Raw genomic sequence first — 18,467 nt, 5'->3', positions numbered from 1 at the left:
TAATTTTGACATATTTATGACAGCTTCTGTAGAAACCTACACAAGAAATAGTTACAAATTTCCTGATTTTGGAGGTTTATTAAGAGAAAGTAGCACGCCACTGTAGAACTACCCAAACCGCGTTTACTCGAAAATAATAAAACAAAAGCGGCTTTTACCGTTCGGCGGGTATAGAAAAGCCATAAATAAAGCCTGAAAATTATTACACATTGTCCATTGATTCACAGACGGACCATTGAATCGTGGAGTGTCGTAAAAACGACCGTAGTAATATTATGTATATGGAAATAGAATTTTTCCTTTTGAGTGCATGCGTACGCGCCTGAATCCGTATAATATGTAAAGTAGCGGTTGAATTACAAGCCGCTCGTTTTACCAACATTGTGATGGACAGAACCACCCAACAGGAACAATTACTTTCCATAAGATCAAAAAGTTTCACCTACACTCAAAATCAAACTAAATTACAATGACGTCACCAACTGCAAAATCGAGCTGACAACAATTCATCAAAATTAATAATTGCTCTCAAATATACAGAGTGTCCCAGCTAAATGTAAATATAGGTTACCAGTGCAATTCTCTGTGAAATTTAATGACGAATTATACATGGCGGTGGTAAGCAGAATTAAATTAGCCTAAAATATACACGGTGTTTCATTTAAAATAATAGCGATTTCTGGCTTTAAACATAATGATTGTCCTTACAGTGCATTTTCTTCTGGAAGCTAAAAACAACTTTGACTGTGAATATTTCTGGAATTAGACACTTTTAGTACAACACATAGTAGGTCATTATGTGGGTCTCGAACAACAGAATCGTACTACTCTAAAATATATAGGGTGTTCTATTTAAAATAATCGAGATTTCTGGCTTTGAACGTAATGATTGTCCTTACAGTGGATTTTCTTCCGGAAGCTAAAAACAACTTTGACTGTGAATATTTCTGGAATTAGACACTTTTAGTACAACACATAGTAGGTCATTATGTGGGTCTCGAACAACAGAATCGTACTACTCTAAAATATATAGGGTGTTCTATTTAAAATAATCGAGATTTCTGGCTTTGAACGTAATGATTGTCCTTACAGTGGATTTTCTTCCGGAAGCTAAAAACAACTTTGACTGTGAATATTTCTGGAATTAGACATTTTTAAAACAGCACATAGTAGGTCATTATGTAGGTCTCGACCAGCAGAATCGTACCACTCTAAAATATACAGGGTGTTCCATTTAAAATAATCGAGATTTCTGGCTTTGAACGTAATGATTGTCCTTACAGTGGATTTTCTTCCGGAAGCTAAAAACAACTTTGACTGTGAATATTTCTGGAATTAGACACTTTTAGTACAACACATAGTAGGTCATTATGTGGGTCTCGAACAACAGAATCGTACTACTCTAAAATATATAGGGTGTTCTATTTAAAATAATCGAGATTTCTGGCTTTGAACGTAATGATTGTCCTTACAGTGGATTTTCTTCCGGAAGCTAAAAACAACTTTGACTGTGAATATTTCTGGAATTAGACATTTTTAAAACAGCACATAGTAGGTCATTATGTAGGTCTCGACCAGCAGAATCGTACCACTCTAAAATATACAGGGTGTTCCATTTAAAATAATCGAGATTTCTGGCTTTGAACGTAATGATTGTCCTTACAGTGCATTTTTTTCTGGAAGCTAAAAACAACTTTGACTGTGAATATTTCTGGAATTAGACATTTTTAAAACAGCACATAGTAGGTCATTATGTAGGTCTCGACCAACAGAATTGTACGACTCTAAAATATACAGGGTGTTCCATTTAAAATAATCGAGATTTGTGGCTTTGAACGTAATGACTACACTTAAGTTGATGTACAGCATGTTTTGACAGGAAAACCCCATTTCCGGTATAGATAGGAAGGAAATTAGGATACACGTCTAGAGGACGATTTTTGAGAAAAGTCGAATGGCAGAAACCGTATTTCGATATCTTGTCAGTTTGCGGCGCTAGATGGCGCTTTACAAATTTTGAAAACTCCTCACAACTTTTTTGTTTATTAAAATATCGGACTGAAACAAAAACCTTTTTTTAAGTGATTTTAGTGACGTGCTTGGTTTTTTGCTAATGTCTTTTGTTTTCTTAAAAAATTACCTGTCAAAACACACTAAATCCGGACACCCTGTGCCTGTGGAATCAATTTTGATTGTTATTATGACAGAAAGTAGACACTTTTAGTACAGAACAATCGATCATTATATTGGCATTGACAAGCAATCAAAATCGAATAATCTTAAAATATACAGGGTGTCCCATTTAAAATAATAGAGATTCGTGGCTTTCAACTACACTTTCAGTGTAAGATGGAGCTTTAGAAACTGTAAATTTTAGTCGTGACACAAAAAAAATAGTAAAACTGACTTAACGTAAAGTTACAATGTCAAAGACTGGCAAAACAGTTTTCAAGCTGCAACGTTGCAATTTTAGGCCAGAAAACTAGAAAATCCTGATTAACCTGGCTTAAATTGCATTTTAATAACATTAACATGAAGTTTTTAGCTTTTTTCTCTTACTTTTGTACTTCAAGATTTGAAAATGTAAGTACTTTATTCTGGCAACACTGTTGACAGCAAAATAAACTAAAAAGCTTGATTTGAAAAACATGTTATTGGTCTCCGCCACTGGAAAGTACCTGCAGTACGCCCGCTACCGTAGCAAAGAACAGGTTCCGTCAACCTGCCGTCGAAGAAGACCCCCAGGTGCCTGTAACGCGATGGACAGTCGATTTTCAGTCCGAGTCAAAATTTCGCCCTTTGTCTATCTGCACGCGGGGGTAATGATCCGGACAGCACACACTTGCAGCAGGAACCATTTACGAGATCCTAATCTTCGGTACCATTCGCGATAGTACTAATCGAAGAAATTGCTTCCGAGATGGTGCTGAAAGATTCGCTGACGCGCTGATTAGTTGGTACCGCACTGCGTGAATTATATCCCTCATATCGTCTAGGAGGCGGTACCGTTTTGGAAAGTACCAATCATTATTACCTAAATCAAATTCATCTTGGTTCTTTTTCGAGCCACCGATTTGCTGATTGATTATATCGCCCGATCAGTAATATACGATCGTTTATTTGGTTTTGTGTCCTGTTTTTTCTTCACCGACTTATTTCAAAAGTGACGACGCACTTTACGGTACTGACATTATTGTTTCAATAATGAACCCCGCTAACTGGTTCTAGATCGCCGATCTTATTATTAGAACAACGCTAAATCTGATTAGAGCGCTCGGATGCCTTTCATTTTTTGTTATTTTAGCTTGCAGTGCACTTTTCTGGTTTGTTTCGATACATTTTAGTTGGGTACTGATGAAACCCACAAAGAGAAACTTGGGTTAACATACCATTTAAATCTTAACACACTGACTTTTCATTTGATTGTTAAGTCATGATTCTGGTGACACTAGTTTCTGGTTAATTCCAATTCTCTCTGCAGCTTCATCAGTGTGCCATTACTTCCAGTTTACCAAAGTTCTTTGAACTGCCAGAAACACAGTTTGAAAGGACAGTCAGAGACAAAATCGCCTGTAAAACCCACTTGGAGTGAGAAAATGACAGTTTTAAGCACATTTTTGGAATCCTTATTAAATTTCCTATCCTATAGCCTAAAAAAATATCACTAAATTCGGTACAGTCAGGGAGAAAAGTGCTGCCAAAGTTTGAAAACACAGTCAGCGACAAAATCCTCTGTTAAACTCACTTGGAGTGAGAAAATGACAGTTTTATCCACATTTTTAGAATCCTTATTAAGTTTCCTATCTACTAACCTAAAAAAACACTAAAAAGTCGAGTATAGTCAGTTAGAAAAACAGTGTCAAAGTTTGAACTGTCAGAAACACAGTTTGAAAGGACAGTCAGAGACAAAATCGCCTGTAAAACCCACTTGGAATGAGAAAATGACAGTTTTAAGCACATTTTTGGAATCCTCGTTAAATTTCCTATTCAGTTACTTGGTTTGTTACTTTAAAGACCGTATAAAATGTGGTACAGTCTGGGAGAAAAGCAGTGTCAAATTTTGAACTAAAAGAAACACAATTCGGAAGGACAGTCAGGGACAAAATTGCTGGTAAAACCCACTTTTAGTCAGAAAATGTTTGATTTAAGTACATTTTTGGAATCCTCATTAAATTTCCTATTCAATAACCAAACAAAAGACAAAAAACATATCGGTACAGTCATGGTGAAAAATGGTGTCAAAGTTTGAATTGTTAGAAACACAGTTTGAAAGGACAGTCAAGGACAAAATCGCCTGTAAAACCCATTTGTGGTGTGAAAATGACAGTTTTAAGCACATTTTTGGAATCCTCATTAAATTTCCTATCCACTAACCTAAAAAAACACTACCAAATTGAGCACAGTCAGAGAGAAAAACAGTGTCAAAATTTGAACTAACAGAAACATAGTTTGAAAGGACAGTCAAGGACAAAATCGCCTGTAAAACCCACTTGTAGTGTGAAAATGACAGTTTTAAGCACATTTTTAGAATCCTTATTAAATTTACTATCCAATAGCCTAAAAAAATATCACTAAATTCGGTACAGTCAGGGCGAAAAGTGCTGCCAAAGTTTGAAAACACAGTCAGCGACAAAATCGTCTGTTAAACTCACTTGGAGTGAGAAAATGACAGTTTTAAGCACATTTTTGGAATCCTCATTAAATTTCCTATCCACTAACCTAAAAAAACACTACCAAATTGAGTACAGTCAGAGAGAAAAACAGTGTCAAGTTTGAACTAACAGAAACACAATTTGAAAGGACAGGCAAGGACAAAATCGCCTGTAAAACCCATTTGTGGTGTGAAAATGACAGTTTTAAGCACATTTTTAGAATCCTCATTAAATTTCCTATCCAATAGTCTAAAAAAAACACTAAAAAATCGAGTATAGTCAGTTAGAAAAACAGTGTCAACATTTGAACTGCTAGAAACACAGTTTGAAAGGACAGTCAAGGACAAAATCGCCTGTAAAACCCACTTGTAGTGTGAAAATGACAGTTTTAAGCACATTTTTAGAATCCTTATTAAATTTACTATCCAATAGTCTAAAAAAATATCACTAAATTCGGTACAGTCAGGGCGAAAAGTGCTGCCAAAGTTTGAAAACACAGTCAGCGACAAAATCGTCTGTTAAACTCACTTGGAGTGAGAAAATGACAGTTTTAAGCACATTTTTGGAATCCTCATTAAATTTCCTATCCACTAACCTAAAAAAACACTACCAAATTGAGTACAGTCAGAGAGAAAAACAGTGTCAAGTTTGAACTAACAGAAACACAATTTGAAAGGACAGGCAAGGACAAAATCGCCTGTAAAACCCATTTGTGGTGTGAAAATGACAGTTTTAAGCACATTTTTGGAATCCTCATTAAATTTCCTATCCACTAACCTAAAAAAACACTACCAAATTGAGTACAGTCAGAGAGAAAAACAGTGTCAAGTTTGAACTAACAGAAACACAATTTGAAAGGACAGGCAAGGACAAAATCGCCTGTAAAACCCATTTGTGGTGTGAAAATTACAGTTTTAAGCACATTTTTAGAATCCTCATTAAATTTCCTATCCAATAGTCTAAAAAAACACTAAAAAATCGAGTATAGTCAGTTAGAAAAACAGTGTCAACATTTGAACTGCTAGAAACACAGTTTGAAAGGACAGTCAAGGACAAAATCGCCTGTAAAACCCACTTGTAGTGTGAAAATGACAGTTTTAAGCACATTTTTAGAATCCTTATTAAATTTACTATCCAATAGTCTAAAAAAACACTAAAAAATCGAGTATTAGTGAAGCTTCAGTGATCTGTGAAGGTAATTTCGCTTTTAAGTCAGTCAGTTCTGTTTGATTCATGTGCCATACTTGATTTACCTTTTTGGTTAACTTGTTTAGAGTTGTCTGGATCAGATTGTTGGCTAGTCACAATGATATCCATGGGAAGACATTCCCTAATTTCGTCCTGACTGTTTAATTCAAACTCCATGTGCCACGTCTTCATTTACCAATTTAGTTTTATCTCAATCACTTCTAATCTTGCTGCTTCCTCAGTCTTTTCTTCTCCACACCATGAGTAGTTTCAGTTAACCTCTTTCTTCTGGTAGAAAAACCCTTCTTCACATAAACATAATATTTAAATATTTCCTAGGTGGTCTTTAACATCGATTATCATTTCCAATAACTTAGCTAGTCCAGACAGTTGAATTAAGCCATTTCGGTTCCTCCTTCTTCGCACACTAAAGGAAAAACCCGGCAAAATGAATGGTTAAACAGATGCAAGCGAGACGGTAAAAAGGTAATCCCTCACAATTATTGCAACTCTTTGCCGCGTTCAAAATTGTATTTATGCGAATATTAAGAAAATTTATCGCTTCTGTAAGCGAAATAAATCTGCCTAAACCCAGTCGTGTGGGCCGAATGGGAAGCGTCCAAGCGCTAATTAAAAGCGACGAGAACACGCTTTAATTGTTTTACTCTCGCGGATTTCGGAAAACCGGTCATCATCAGTACTTATCGATTCGGTTCGAAATAATAAGCCTACGCTCTCGGACATTCCGAAAGGGGGCCCAACCCAAGTATATATACGCATTGTTCCCACCGAAACCTGCCCCCTTTTTTCCGGCCTAGATTTGGCGTAGTAATCGCCTTGAAAACCACGCCAGGAATTTAGAAAAATTACTGCCATATGTCACTCCTGCGCTATAACGCACACGTGTGGTACAGCCACTTTGTTAACTTATACCAGGCCGGAATTTACACAACAATCTTGCCTGTAAACATCCACGCCCTCGTAGCAACTCAACTAAAATTGACACAAGGAAAACACTTTTGAGGTCCGCCCGGTATACGTGGAGAGGCGTTGACACTTAAATCAACATTTATGACACGAGAAACTGGTGGTTCTCTACCGAGAAATTGCATATTAACAACTGTTGTTTTACTGGTGGGTAGATGACATAACTTCCAATTTGATAAGGAAAGGTCGCATACCATTTTCCCAGAGTCGGCCGCGAAAGGTTTCTAGGAACCAAGTTTGGTCGGTGCGGCGTCCAGTAACGACATACCATAGAAATACCTATTTTTTGGGGACCTAATTTAACTTGCTAGGTGTACTTTGTCAAACCATCGCGTTAATAAAGCTCATTTTTGCTTATTGTCAGTCTAGATTTAAGCGACAAATTTTATTAAGACTCGTACTTATTTCACGCTAATTTTGACTTTATGTTCATTGCCCGTTTAAACGTTAACACTTTGTAGTGGCCCCCCAACCTGGAAATTTATATTTTGTTTTCTTTAATCTTTATAAAAATTTCCTGTCCAAAATATGATCTTCAGAATGTGTTAAACGTTGGAATTAGGAGAGGAACTATATACTTCAGTAAGAAGCTTTCAAGCTTCAATTTGAAAAATTTCCCTCATTAAAATGCTTACAGTATTGATATAACCAATCTGAGTTGTTAAAACAACCTTCCAGGCAGAACTTTTGACTATTCAAAGACAGAAAGAAGCTTTCCGGTTTTAATTTGACTATTGGAAGACAGTAAGAAGCTTCTTGTTTTCAGTAAAAGGCTTTCTAGCTTTAATCTGACAATTTCTACTTCTTAAAATGCTTACAGTTAGATTATGACAACTCAGAATCTTTAGGAAAGCTTCCAAGCTGCAGGTTTGACTATTCAAAGACAGAAAGAAGCCTTCCACTATTAATTTGACTATTGGAAGACAGTAATAAGCCTCCTGTCTTTAATAAAAGGCCTACAAGCTTCAATTTGACAATTTCCCTCATTAAAATGCTTACCGTATTGATATAACCACTGAGAGTTGTTAGAAAACCTTCCAGGCAGAACTTTTGACTATTCAAAGACAAAAAGAAGCCTTCCACTATTAATTTGACTATTGGAAGACAGTAAGAAGCCTCCTGTCTTTAATAAAAGGCTTACAAGCTTCAATTTGACAATTTTCCTCATTAAAATGCTTACAGTATTGATATAACCAATTAGAGTTATTAGAAAACCTTCCAGGCAGAACTTTTGACTATTCAAAGACAAAAAGAAGCCTTCCACTATTAATTTGACTACTGGAAGACAGTATGAAGCCTCCTGTCTTTAATAAAAGGCCTACAAGCTTCAATTTGACAATTTCCCTCATTAAAATGCTTACCGTATTGATATAACCACTCAGAGTTGTTAGAAAACTTTACAGGCAGAATATTTGACTATTCAAAGACAGAAAGAAGCCTTCCAGTATTAATTTGACTACTGGAAGACAGTAAGAAGCCTCCTGTCTTTAATAAAAGGCTTACAAGCTTCAATTTGACAATTTTCCTCATTAAAATGCTTACCGTATTGATATAACCACTCAGAGTTGTTAGAAAACTTTACAGGCAGAACTTTTGACTATTCAAAGACAAAAAGAAGCCTTCCACTATTAATTTGACTACTGGAAGACAGTATGAAGCCTCCTATCTTTAATAAAAGGCTTACAAGCTTCAATTTGACAATTTCCCTCATTAAAATGCTTACCGTATGATTATGTCAACCCAGAATTTTTAGGAAAACTGAAATTTTTGACACTCTGCTGACTGTTATTTTTAGGGAGTTGTTAGGGGCTCAGAAACAGATTCCTAAAACCGGCTGGTACAAACGGGCCTTAATGCTTCACTTTTTGAAATTCTATTTCTGTATCACCCTGTATTGAGTCAAAAATTTTAATTATTATCGACGTAAGCGTCGAATTGTTTACTGTAAAGCTTTAGGTAGGCGGGCTCGGCCTAATTAAATTTTAAACGGAATCGAGTCGTCGGTTACGATAAACCGAATTAAGCAGTATCGATCGTCCGATGTTTGATATTTATTTATTCAGATTTTTTCTCGATTAAGAAATCGATCCTTTCTTTGAAAAAACAGAATTGAGTCCATCTCTACTAATTTTTCGGAAAAATTTGACCAAAAGTTGAGTTTACTCTTTGTGCTTCAGACTTTTTCTCAAAGTAATCAAACTGTGGAAGTTGATTGTTTATTAGTGTGGTTTTAGAGGTTGGTAACAACAGGAGTATTCGGGAGAATGTCCCAGAGATTGGGGATAAAAAAAGATCACACGGTACCTATTGCTCGAGCTACTAGATCGGATATCTCGGGCGATATTTGAACGACGATAAAGTTTAGAAAGTCGACCGACCGGATTAATTGGTCACATTAATCAGCCGAATGTCATTTGTCTCCCGCTGTTTTGGCCGCCGACGATTTTCGGTCTTTTGATGCCGTTCTCGGCCTTATTACAATAAATTCCAAATGGAAAACAGCCAGAGGAAAACCAAACAGGTCGAATCGTATCGTTCCGTCAAGATCTCATGCACGTAACGACCGCGGGAGGTCGCTAATTGGCCGTTTCGGTCGCTTCCGACCTGCTGCGCAACCGTCAACGTTGCCACTACTTTCTAGTATACTAAAACTGTCAAAATGACATAATGATGTTTCACAAGTTTTCTTTGTCTGTCAAAAAGTGTGAAGCAAATCATGGACAACCTATTAATAGTACTTCAAAGCGGGTTCAAAGGACCGACAAATGTAAGTAGGAACTTATGGCTAACCTAACCTAACAGTGGAATGTTGTTACGTTTTAATAGGACAAAAAACAAGGAGGGAGCACGCCGCTGACTTTGATCGACCCGAACCGATACCGCGGAGTGTATATGCCGGGAATTTTAATAAGTTATCCGTAGTACTCCTTTGATAATGCCCCGGCGACCGGCCCAGTATATAAAAGGAGGAACTTTTGCGAAAAATGAGCGACTGCACCTGCCTTTTGGCTAATCGTTCCACGTGACTGCCGCGCCACCGCCTCGTATCGTATCTTATTCACTTCTCCTCCTATATAGTTATCGTTCAACGAGCACCCGATTCTTTTCGTGCTTAATGTCGGTATTTTACCGAATACTACATAGGAAAAGTCCCGGTTCAATGAGTCGTAATACGGTAGAACCGGTACTGCCAAACTTGCGACCCGACGAGGGTTACTGGCCTAATTCCCTGTTGAACTCCCAGGAATATCAACGCCTAGTCAGTCAAATGTAAGGTGTTTTCAGCTAATTTGTGATAAAATTAGGCATGTTGGCAACACTGTGACCCCCTCCAACTAGTTTAAACTGAAAACCAGTGATTCCTCATACAACACAACCAACGTAGCAACTGACGTGTTTTCATGAAACTTGTGTTAAAATTGTATAATTTGGCAACGTTGTAACTCTGTAATGCCAGTCTACTGATACGTCAAATACGCATATTATTTCTACAAAAAAAAAATAACAATCAAATTCACACCCATGAAGGTATAAAACACACTATTCAGAACAAATCTGCTATGCCAAGCAAGTTTGATAGTTTTACAGCTTCATGGACGTCATTTTGACAGCTGTCACTGAAATATCAGATTGAATAACACGTAAAATAAAATATCCAGACCACGGAGGTGTAAAAACAGTTTAAAGTGATTCTGTTAACTTTTAAGCAATTTTTAGTTTTACAGCTTTATGGACGTAATTTTGACAGTTGACATTGTAATATTAGTCTACTAATATGTCAAATAAGCTCTATTCCAGCAAAAAAACAGTCGAACCAGACTCACGGAGGTGTAAAACACAGTTAAATTACTTACTTTTGCTTACTTACTTTTACTTACTAAGTTTGCTAGTTTTTCAGCTTCATGGGCGTTATTTTGACAGATGTCACTGTAATGTCAGATTGAATTACACGTCAAATAAAATAACTATGGAAGTGTAACACAGTTAAATCACTTTTCTACTGCACACACTTTTTTAATCTGTACAGAATGTCCCACACTCAACTGAAAACTTGGGGATCTCGGAATTTACAACACATACAAAAGGGTCGGTTAAAATGGCGCTTTATGGTGGATTTTTTGTTCAAAACTGCTTATTTGTTGTAAAGTTCTGACTTGGACATAAAAAAAAATCATATTTTTCATCGGGATCACTGTCAAATAGCAAAAAAAACCCACGAGATGAAAAAACAAGCGACACCACGTCAAGCGTACTCTTGAGGCGCTAATAAATATGTATTAATTGATTGCCGGTTCGTGATAAGGCTTTATCGCCGTTTATGGTCCTGCTTAGAAAAACTAGTTTGTTTAAATATGGATCAAAATCGTTATATTATGTGGCCAAAGCCTTAATAAACGAATGTTCCGCAAACGGTAGGCGTTTCGCCGCATATCGGGAATTGTTTCACGCGAGCTGCTCAACTAGGAAATATTCCTGAAAACGTTAAATTTCTCTGGAAGTTTGCTGTTTTATTTCATCAAATCAATCCGCCCTAAGTGTAATACAATTCCAGGTACAGAAACGTTCAATTCGTTGTTGTTGAATGTCAAAGGTTTGACGTAGTCTTAATGACAAATAACAGATCACTGAACTGAACTGTTCATTACCTGGAAGGAGTTCTTGGTGCGCAATTTTGCTTGTTTGCTTTTGTTCGACGGCTTGGCCGCTAGAGGGCCTTAAAGTTGAAGTCGCAACTTGCTTTTTTGGCCTACTATGCTAACCATTTTGGTTTTTGCTCAAATTGACTTTTTTAACCAATTTCAACCTGGGGAACACAAATCTGACGTCCATTTTGCTCTAACTGGCATCGTTCCGGAGATGACCTTAAAATTATGTCAATTTTGACACTTTAGGGCGTGGCACACTTGCCTTGTAAAGTTTATGGTATTTGAAATAATTATAAATAAACAACGAAAAATGTTTAATATGGCGTTTCGCGAGTATGAATGGTAAAGTGGGCTGTGCATTATATCATTCTGACGCTCCATCAAGAGTGCCAGGCAAATTTTACGTCACGATGACGTAATTTGACAGCTGGTTATAATATTATTTTGTTCAATGATGTCATCGTGACGTCAAATTTGCAACACAATGCACCGCCTACTTTGGTACGATTCAAGCATTTAGAGTTTTGTTATACGGTGGTTTTATACCGGGTGTTTCAAATAAGCTAGTTATGGACGATTTTCTGGAAAAGTGCACAAAAATTTTGCTCAAACTGGAAAATTGTTCTTTTTTAACTGGCGTTTTTCCTTTGACACCCTGTATTTTCGTTATTGTTCGTAATTTGAAAAAAAAAATTATTTTTTAAATCACTCTGTATATCACCACTTTCACTGTTGGCCGCTAAAAAGTGTTAAAATCACCAATAACTATTCTTCTCAGTACAATTCTCCATAAACACTTTACAGTGATTTTACAGGATCTTTTATAGGTAAATCGGTTTTAATCTTCTGAGAGATTTACCGGGCTGTAAAATTCCATTACTCACCGACAAATTACGTCCCTAGGGGATCATAAAATGGACTTTATCGACATAGTCTGCGTGAGTAGCAGCTCCATTACTGTGCGTAAAATGTACGGGAATGCGGAATAAAACGACAACGATTCGTCAAAGAAAAAGTCGAGTTTTATTATCGAGAAAATTAACAAGGAGTATCAGATCAAATCGTTATACAATATAAAAACCAAAAGTAACAAAGATTCGTTAAAAACTAAGTCGGAATTCACTTATTTTTAGGTTCAGTTTACACGACGTCTTATAAACTCGTTGTAATTGGAGTAATAAATACAAAAAAAAAAACTTAAAATTAAACAAAAAAAAAAACATAAAATTATATAAACAAAAAGAGAGCCTCGGATTTCAACCTTAATCCGTTAAAAGACAACGCTTAAAAACTAACAAAAGAAATAAATTAATAAATTCGAAACCTCTTCGAGTGGCACAGAAAAATATATACGGGGTGTTTGCCTGACAATAATCACCCGACGCGGTTAGGAACAGAATATTTACAAACTTGTTCTACACATCTTTTACTACAACATGTAAAAATACGAAAGTTTTCAAAAACTTCAACAAAACAACGTCCTATATCATCAATAATATCAAAAATAGGCTTCGTAAGGGCCAGCATTATCACAGAGTGTATCAAAAACAAGCTCAGAAATTTTTTACATTTAGTAGTTAATAAAAATATTGCCTGTGTTTTAAGCAATTATTTTTTTTTTGGCACCCTATATATTAAAATGTATACAATACTATGTAAAATATCGACAGATTGTCTTTTTTCCGAATTTTCTAAGTCAGTAGTTAACTGGCCTCCTTGGGGGGCGTATGGAATGAATCGTTATATTCTACAGTAAGAAGAAGTGAAGTAAACGTTGCTGATCAACAGTACACTTAAAAACACTGTTGACCAACAACGTCCACTCCCTCCCCTCCTCATTTTTTTTTATAAACAAAACAAACAAGAGATCCTACTTATAAACATTACATCCACGGGGACACCCTCTCCCCCCTCATCCCGCCATATTAAAAAAAAAACAAAAAACAGGACGGCCATGTTTTATAATTGGCTGCTTTCAGTCTTGACCACCAGTGGCGGGGTGGTGTTTAGGTTGTCCGGCTCGTATCGAGTGTGCGTCCGCATGTGTCTGGTGATCATGTCCCGTCTGCACGCCGCGTACGGACACTGCGGACACTTGTACGGTTTCTCGCCGGTGTGGGTGCGCTGGTGGGTGCTGAGGTGGTCCGATCTTGAGAATACCTGGCCGCATACCCGGCACGTGTAGGGTTTCACGCCGGTGTGCAGTCGCATGTGTCTGGTCAGCATGTCGCTTCTGGCGAACGATCTTTTACACACCTGGAACAAGCCAAAACTAGATTTTGTTGGAATGTTTGACAGCTATTCAAGAAAATGATTGATTTGATCTAAGAGCTTGAAAACTTAATAAAGTCTGTTTGTAACGTTGTTGCCAAATGTAAACACTCTAGGGGACGTATTCTTGAAACGTAGGAAGGGAATTCTCAAGAGAATTGTTGATAGAATGTGACAGAAGGAGCTGACAATGACGTGTTCCAGTCACATCTTCCCTCGTTTTAAGAATACGCACCCTGTAGAATGTGACAGACACCCGTTATTGTCACATTCTTCTGTCACATTCTATCAAGATTTCCGTTCCCTGCTTTCAAGAATTAGGCCCCAGATGTAAACAAACATAAGAAGGAATTCGACGGGATTTTCCGTAAATCAACCACATTCCACCTTAACCACCACAAAACCCAACTATTATTCTAATGAAAGATAATTTCTAGGTGAAAATAATATCACCAGTGCACTCACCTCGCACAAATACGCCTTGGCTGTGGTTTCCGCGGAATTTTGCCTACTTTTATGTCGCGACGCCATATGCTTGGCCAGTCTGTCATGTAGTGAAAACATTTGTCCGCATACCGGACAAACGAATGCTACGTCACTGCCCGGTGGCATTTCCTCCACCACTGGCGACACTTCCAAATTGTAGCGGGACGCCACTGATTCCTTGGTGGTGGGGGAGGCCACGTCACCTTTCACCACTGGTATCGAGACTGACGTGCTTTTGGGAGGGAGGAAAATTTGTAGGGGCGGAGGGACTCGTAACGACTCCAAGGAACTATTCTCCCTAGCTTTGATTCCTTTCATCGATAGGTCTAGGGGGAACTCTTGGGGTGAGGTAAAACCTCCTGGAGTGTTGATTCCTAGGTCAGAATCTGAGTGGCTCCGCCTCCTGAATATGTCAGGGAGGTATTTGGAATGCAGGTACCTCTCGAAACTATAGCTAGGAGCTGGAGAGGCTGGTGTTAGTGGGCTAATAGGGGAGGCGGGGAAGAATCGATCGTAAGGGGTAACACATTGATAACATGGACACGCGGGGGGTCGGTGGAAGAGGGGAGGAGAGTCATCCTCCTTGATCCTCAACGGGCTGAAGCTAGGTATTTTAGGAGAATCAGATTTGGAGGTAAACACGTCGTCATCCTCTTTTTCTCTCTTGCGGGACAGCCCCTCCTTGTCCCCTTCGTTGTTGTTATTGTTGTTTGCAGCCAGTTCTCCTTCTCTGTCACATCCAGTCAATTTGTCCAAAACTTGACTGAGTCGTTTGCGCTTGCGTTGTTTTACCGAACTGGGTCGGTGATTGTGATTGGCCACCATTGGGTGATTGTTGTTGGTCTTGTCGTTGGCGGGGGTTTCGCTTTCTGCCATCGTCATGGCGGGAAACAGGTGTTCGTACGGCTTCCAAGCCTTTTTCGGGGAATCGGCAGGCTGCGTGGTGGACGGAGGTTATGTACAACCTGAAACAAAACAGAATCGTTCAAAATCTCATCAACAAAACTGTGATGATGACTTAAACAGTAACTTTAAACTGGGTTTGTACGTTCACGTGAGTAGATTTACATTTACATCTACTGGACTGAGATTTTGGCAAATTGGTTCACATGGAAACTTAAATTAAATCGGTAAAGGAAATAAATTACAAATTGGCAACGTCGCATCCGACGGGTCTTCGCCGAGGTCTTCGACCACGTGTCGGCTCCAGGTCGGCCGTAAGTCCATTCATGGCGCGGAACGGGGTCAATTGTCAGGTGGATCGAACAGGTAACCATCGACAGGTACCTGGGGCACGTATTCGCGGAGCTGTGACGAAGAGGGGCGTGGGTGTGGCGGCGTTGCCTTTTTTTCGATTGATTGCAAATCGATCAGCTCTCGTCTCGCTTAATTAATTAGCGGAGATATCCCTAAGCGGGCACAACTCTATCTGCATTTTTCCCGTATTTACGATTTCAATTAGAGCTCGGCGTTTCCTTCTGGTAACAAGCCGAAAAGGAAACGGGGGCCGGTTTTGCCAACGAGCAAAAAATGCCCTCAACGTAATAAAATTGTATTTTCGTCATTATATCGGGATTTAATGGGGTTTTATAATCGCCGGTCAGATAATTGACGCGCCACATTAAAAATACCACTAATCCATCGAGTTAATGCGTCGGCTGCTGTTTCTATTATCAATTAAAAAATAGACGGCATTTTTCGGGTCACTGATGAACCCCCCCGAGAGGGCCGAAATCTGGCGGGCCGAACCGTCGTCGAAAAAAGGCCGTAAAATTAGCCGGGCCGAAAATTTAATTGAGAGATTACATCGGCCCCGACAACGGTAGAAAAAAAAACCGTAAAATATATTTCATTATGTCGTAAACGTCTATTGATTAGAATGGGTCGTAAATTTTTCCCTTCACCTGATGATGGTCACATCCTTGTTGATAATTTAATTATTTCACCTGGGTGAGGATGAGCGCAAACTCAACAAGCTATATTTAATGATTGGACACATTCAACTGTCAAAAATATCAAAATAAACATCCAGTTTCAAATTCGTGTAGTTCGACCCACTAGCGCCAAGCACGGTGCATGTCGGACATAATCGTGTTCATCATTTCACGTCAAAAACGATTTCGGCGGCCATTTGTACCGTCATTTTACGACTTGTACGTCGTTTTACGCGATTATAAGTCAAACGTCAGTTCTGGCCATATTGGTAATAATTTAACCAGCCAGACTTACTACCACACTAACCGGTGTATTAACAAAAACAATTCAAGTAGGTCAACATGTGCAGGATTTGCGTAAATCACAGCACAGTAGGTAGTTTGTGATTGGTCAACAAAAGCAACAAGCTAAAAGCTACTTTTTTTGGCCAATCACAAACTATACCCTGCAAACAAATTTGTCACATAAACAAATGTATAAGAATAGATTTGACGATTGCTTCCATAGAAAACATTATAAATTTAGATTTACATGTCAATGGAAGTCACGTTTTGACAGATCGGACATAATTTCACCGCGAGGGGGCGTTTTGCTAAGCCGGTTATATTTGGTTTACATAAAACAACAAATACTCTAGAATAGTTTACTTCCTTACTTGACAAGTTACGTCAAAATGTCATAGAGAATTGTTATGGTCAGGTCGCCTATGGATGGCAATTGTCACAAAATGTCTTAGATAACGTTGCAAACAATTATATTATATGACAGCTGTCAATCCAAACCATATACAAACTTATCAACGGCCCACTACGACCATCCCCACATACGTTGATTGATCACACCGTTTGGCCGCTAGAGGACGTCAAAGTTCCTTTACCATCAACATGTGAAATGTTTTATTGTTTTTCCATTTGTTTTGTTATATCAGGTTTTGATAAAAAGGTGTGTATTATAGTAAAGCAAGTCGGACTAAAATGGTGAACTTGCTTTTACAAACGCAAATACAATAATACTATAGATAACACCACAACATGCTATTTGTGATGCTATTTTATACTGTATAGGTAATAAGTTATTTATTAACATAAAAGTAATACATGAATACGCACTTGATAAATATTTCCATAGCAAGTTAGACTAGGTCACTTCCAACAAGGTTTTTCATAAGCTTTAAGTAAGTTGGGGTTTCTTTCGGGATTAGGAAACTTAAACCTGCTGCTGCTCTTAAAATCACTTAAATCTCACTCACAAAACTTAAGAACAACACAAATATGCAACTTTAACTTTACTTTTAATACTTTTTAGCACTTTAAGTGAACGGTATTCAAATTTTAAATTCAAAAGAAATGTCATAGTGACAACAACAATGACAACTAGGAAATTAGTCGTTTTCTTTCGGATCTAAGCGCGATATGATCCAAAGGTCACGCGACCTGCGTTAAATTTTGTAATCATGGGGTCACGTGATTTTTAGAAAAAAGTAAAGTGGTTCCCTCTGGCGGCGGATTCAAATGTCAAATTTTGTGTTTTCATGGCCTACTATTTAACATGGAGATCTAGATTTATAATGTTTTCTATCTTCAACACAAGATTATGTTCACAACTAATAATTACAAAATTAAAATAAAAAATTTTCCATTTAAGAAAAAATTCAGTTACTAATCCTCAGTCTGTACAATAAATCAGTAAATTCGATTTAAACATAAACAACATGTGATGGATGGCAACGTCGCATTTCTAACGTAACTAACGACAGTTTTGAGGTGGTGCATTGCGGGGGCGTTTTCGGATACACACGACAACGGGGGCGCTAAAGTACAGTGGCGGGTGCCCCCGTTAACCCTCCCTTATTTGCTAAACGTCGCGCTATTAGATTGTTGATTCAGTGGGTGGATTTTCGATGGCAAATATTTCTGGCGACGCTGAAATCCTTCGCAGCTGGCAAAAGTTAAGTCGGTTTGCGATGGGATTCGAAACTTGTTTGTTTCCGTGTCAATTTCGAGTTTTTTGTTTGCACAAACGCCGTCCATGGTTGGTGCAATGCCGCATGATTTGTCCGTGTGCGGTTTATGGCAGTTTTACGTGAGCATTACAGTATTAACTGTGTTTGTTGTTTATAAATAATAATAGTAATTTAATTCCAGGAACGGAAATGTTGAAAGCTACATCAAGTCACAAACTATTCTTGAGATTTCTGTGCTTATGTTACCTCAATTTTTAATTTAATTTTTGGTATACAAAGATCAACACACGCCGTCCATGTATGGTGCAATGCTGCACCAAGATTTCGTCGGTGTCTTTT

General features: G+C 38.0%; 1 protein-coding gene across 2 annotated transcripts in view; it reads right to left on the bottom strand.

Moving 5' to 3' along the window:
• Positions 1-12,473: 12,473 nt before the first annotated feature.
• klu (zinc finger protein klumpfuss) overlaps positions 12,474-18,467 on the bottom strand; it is a 41,884-nt gene continuing 35,890 nt past the window's right edge. For both annotated transcript variants that reach the window (XM_081983525.1, XM_081983524.1), the window contains 2 exons: positions 14,210-15,195; positions 12,474-13,729 (listed from right to left, as the gene is read on the bottom strand). In XM_081983525.1, the coding sequence (XP_081839651.1) occupies positions 13,433-13,729; positions 14,210-15,112 (1,200 nt within the window). In that variant the 5' untranslated portion in view covers positions 15,113-15,195 and the 3' untranslated portion in view covers positions 12,474-13,432. The remainder of the gene's footprint in view (positions 13,730-14,209; positions 15,196-18,467) is intronic.

The sequence above is a fragment of the Ips typographus genome, linkage group LG7, assembly GCF_016097725.1.
Source record: "Ips typographus isolate SLU linkage group LG7, UJ_Ityp_2.0, whole genome shotgun sequence".
In the NCBI taxonomy this organism is placed as follows: Eukaryota; Metazoa; Arthropoda; class Insecta; order Coleoptera; family Curculionidae; genus Ips; species Ips typographus.
The sequence above is the reverse complement of the archived record's forward strand: the minus strand, read 5'-3'. Positions and strand labels throughout refer to the sequence as shown.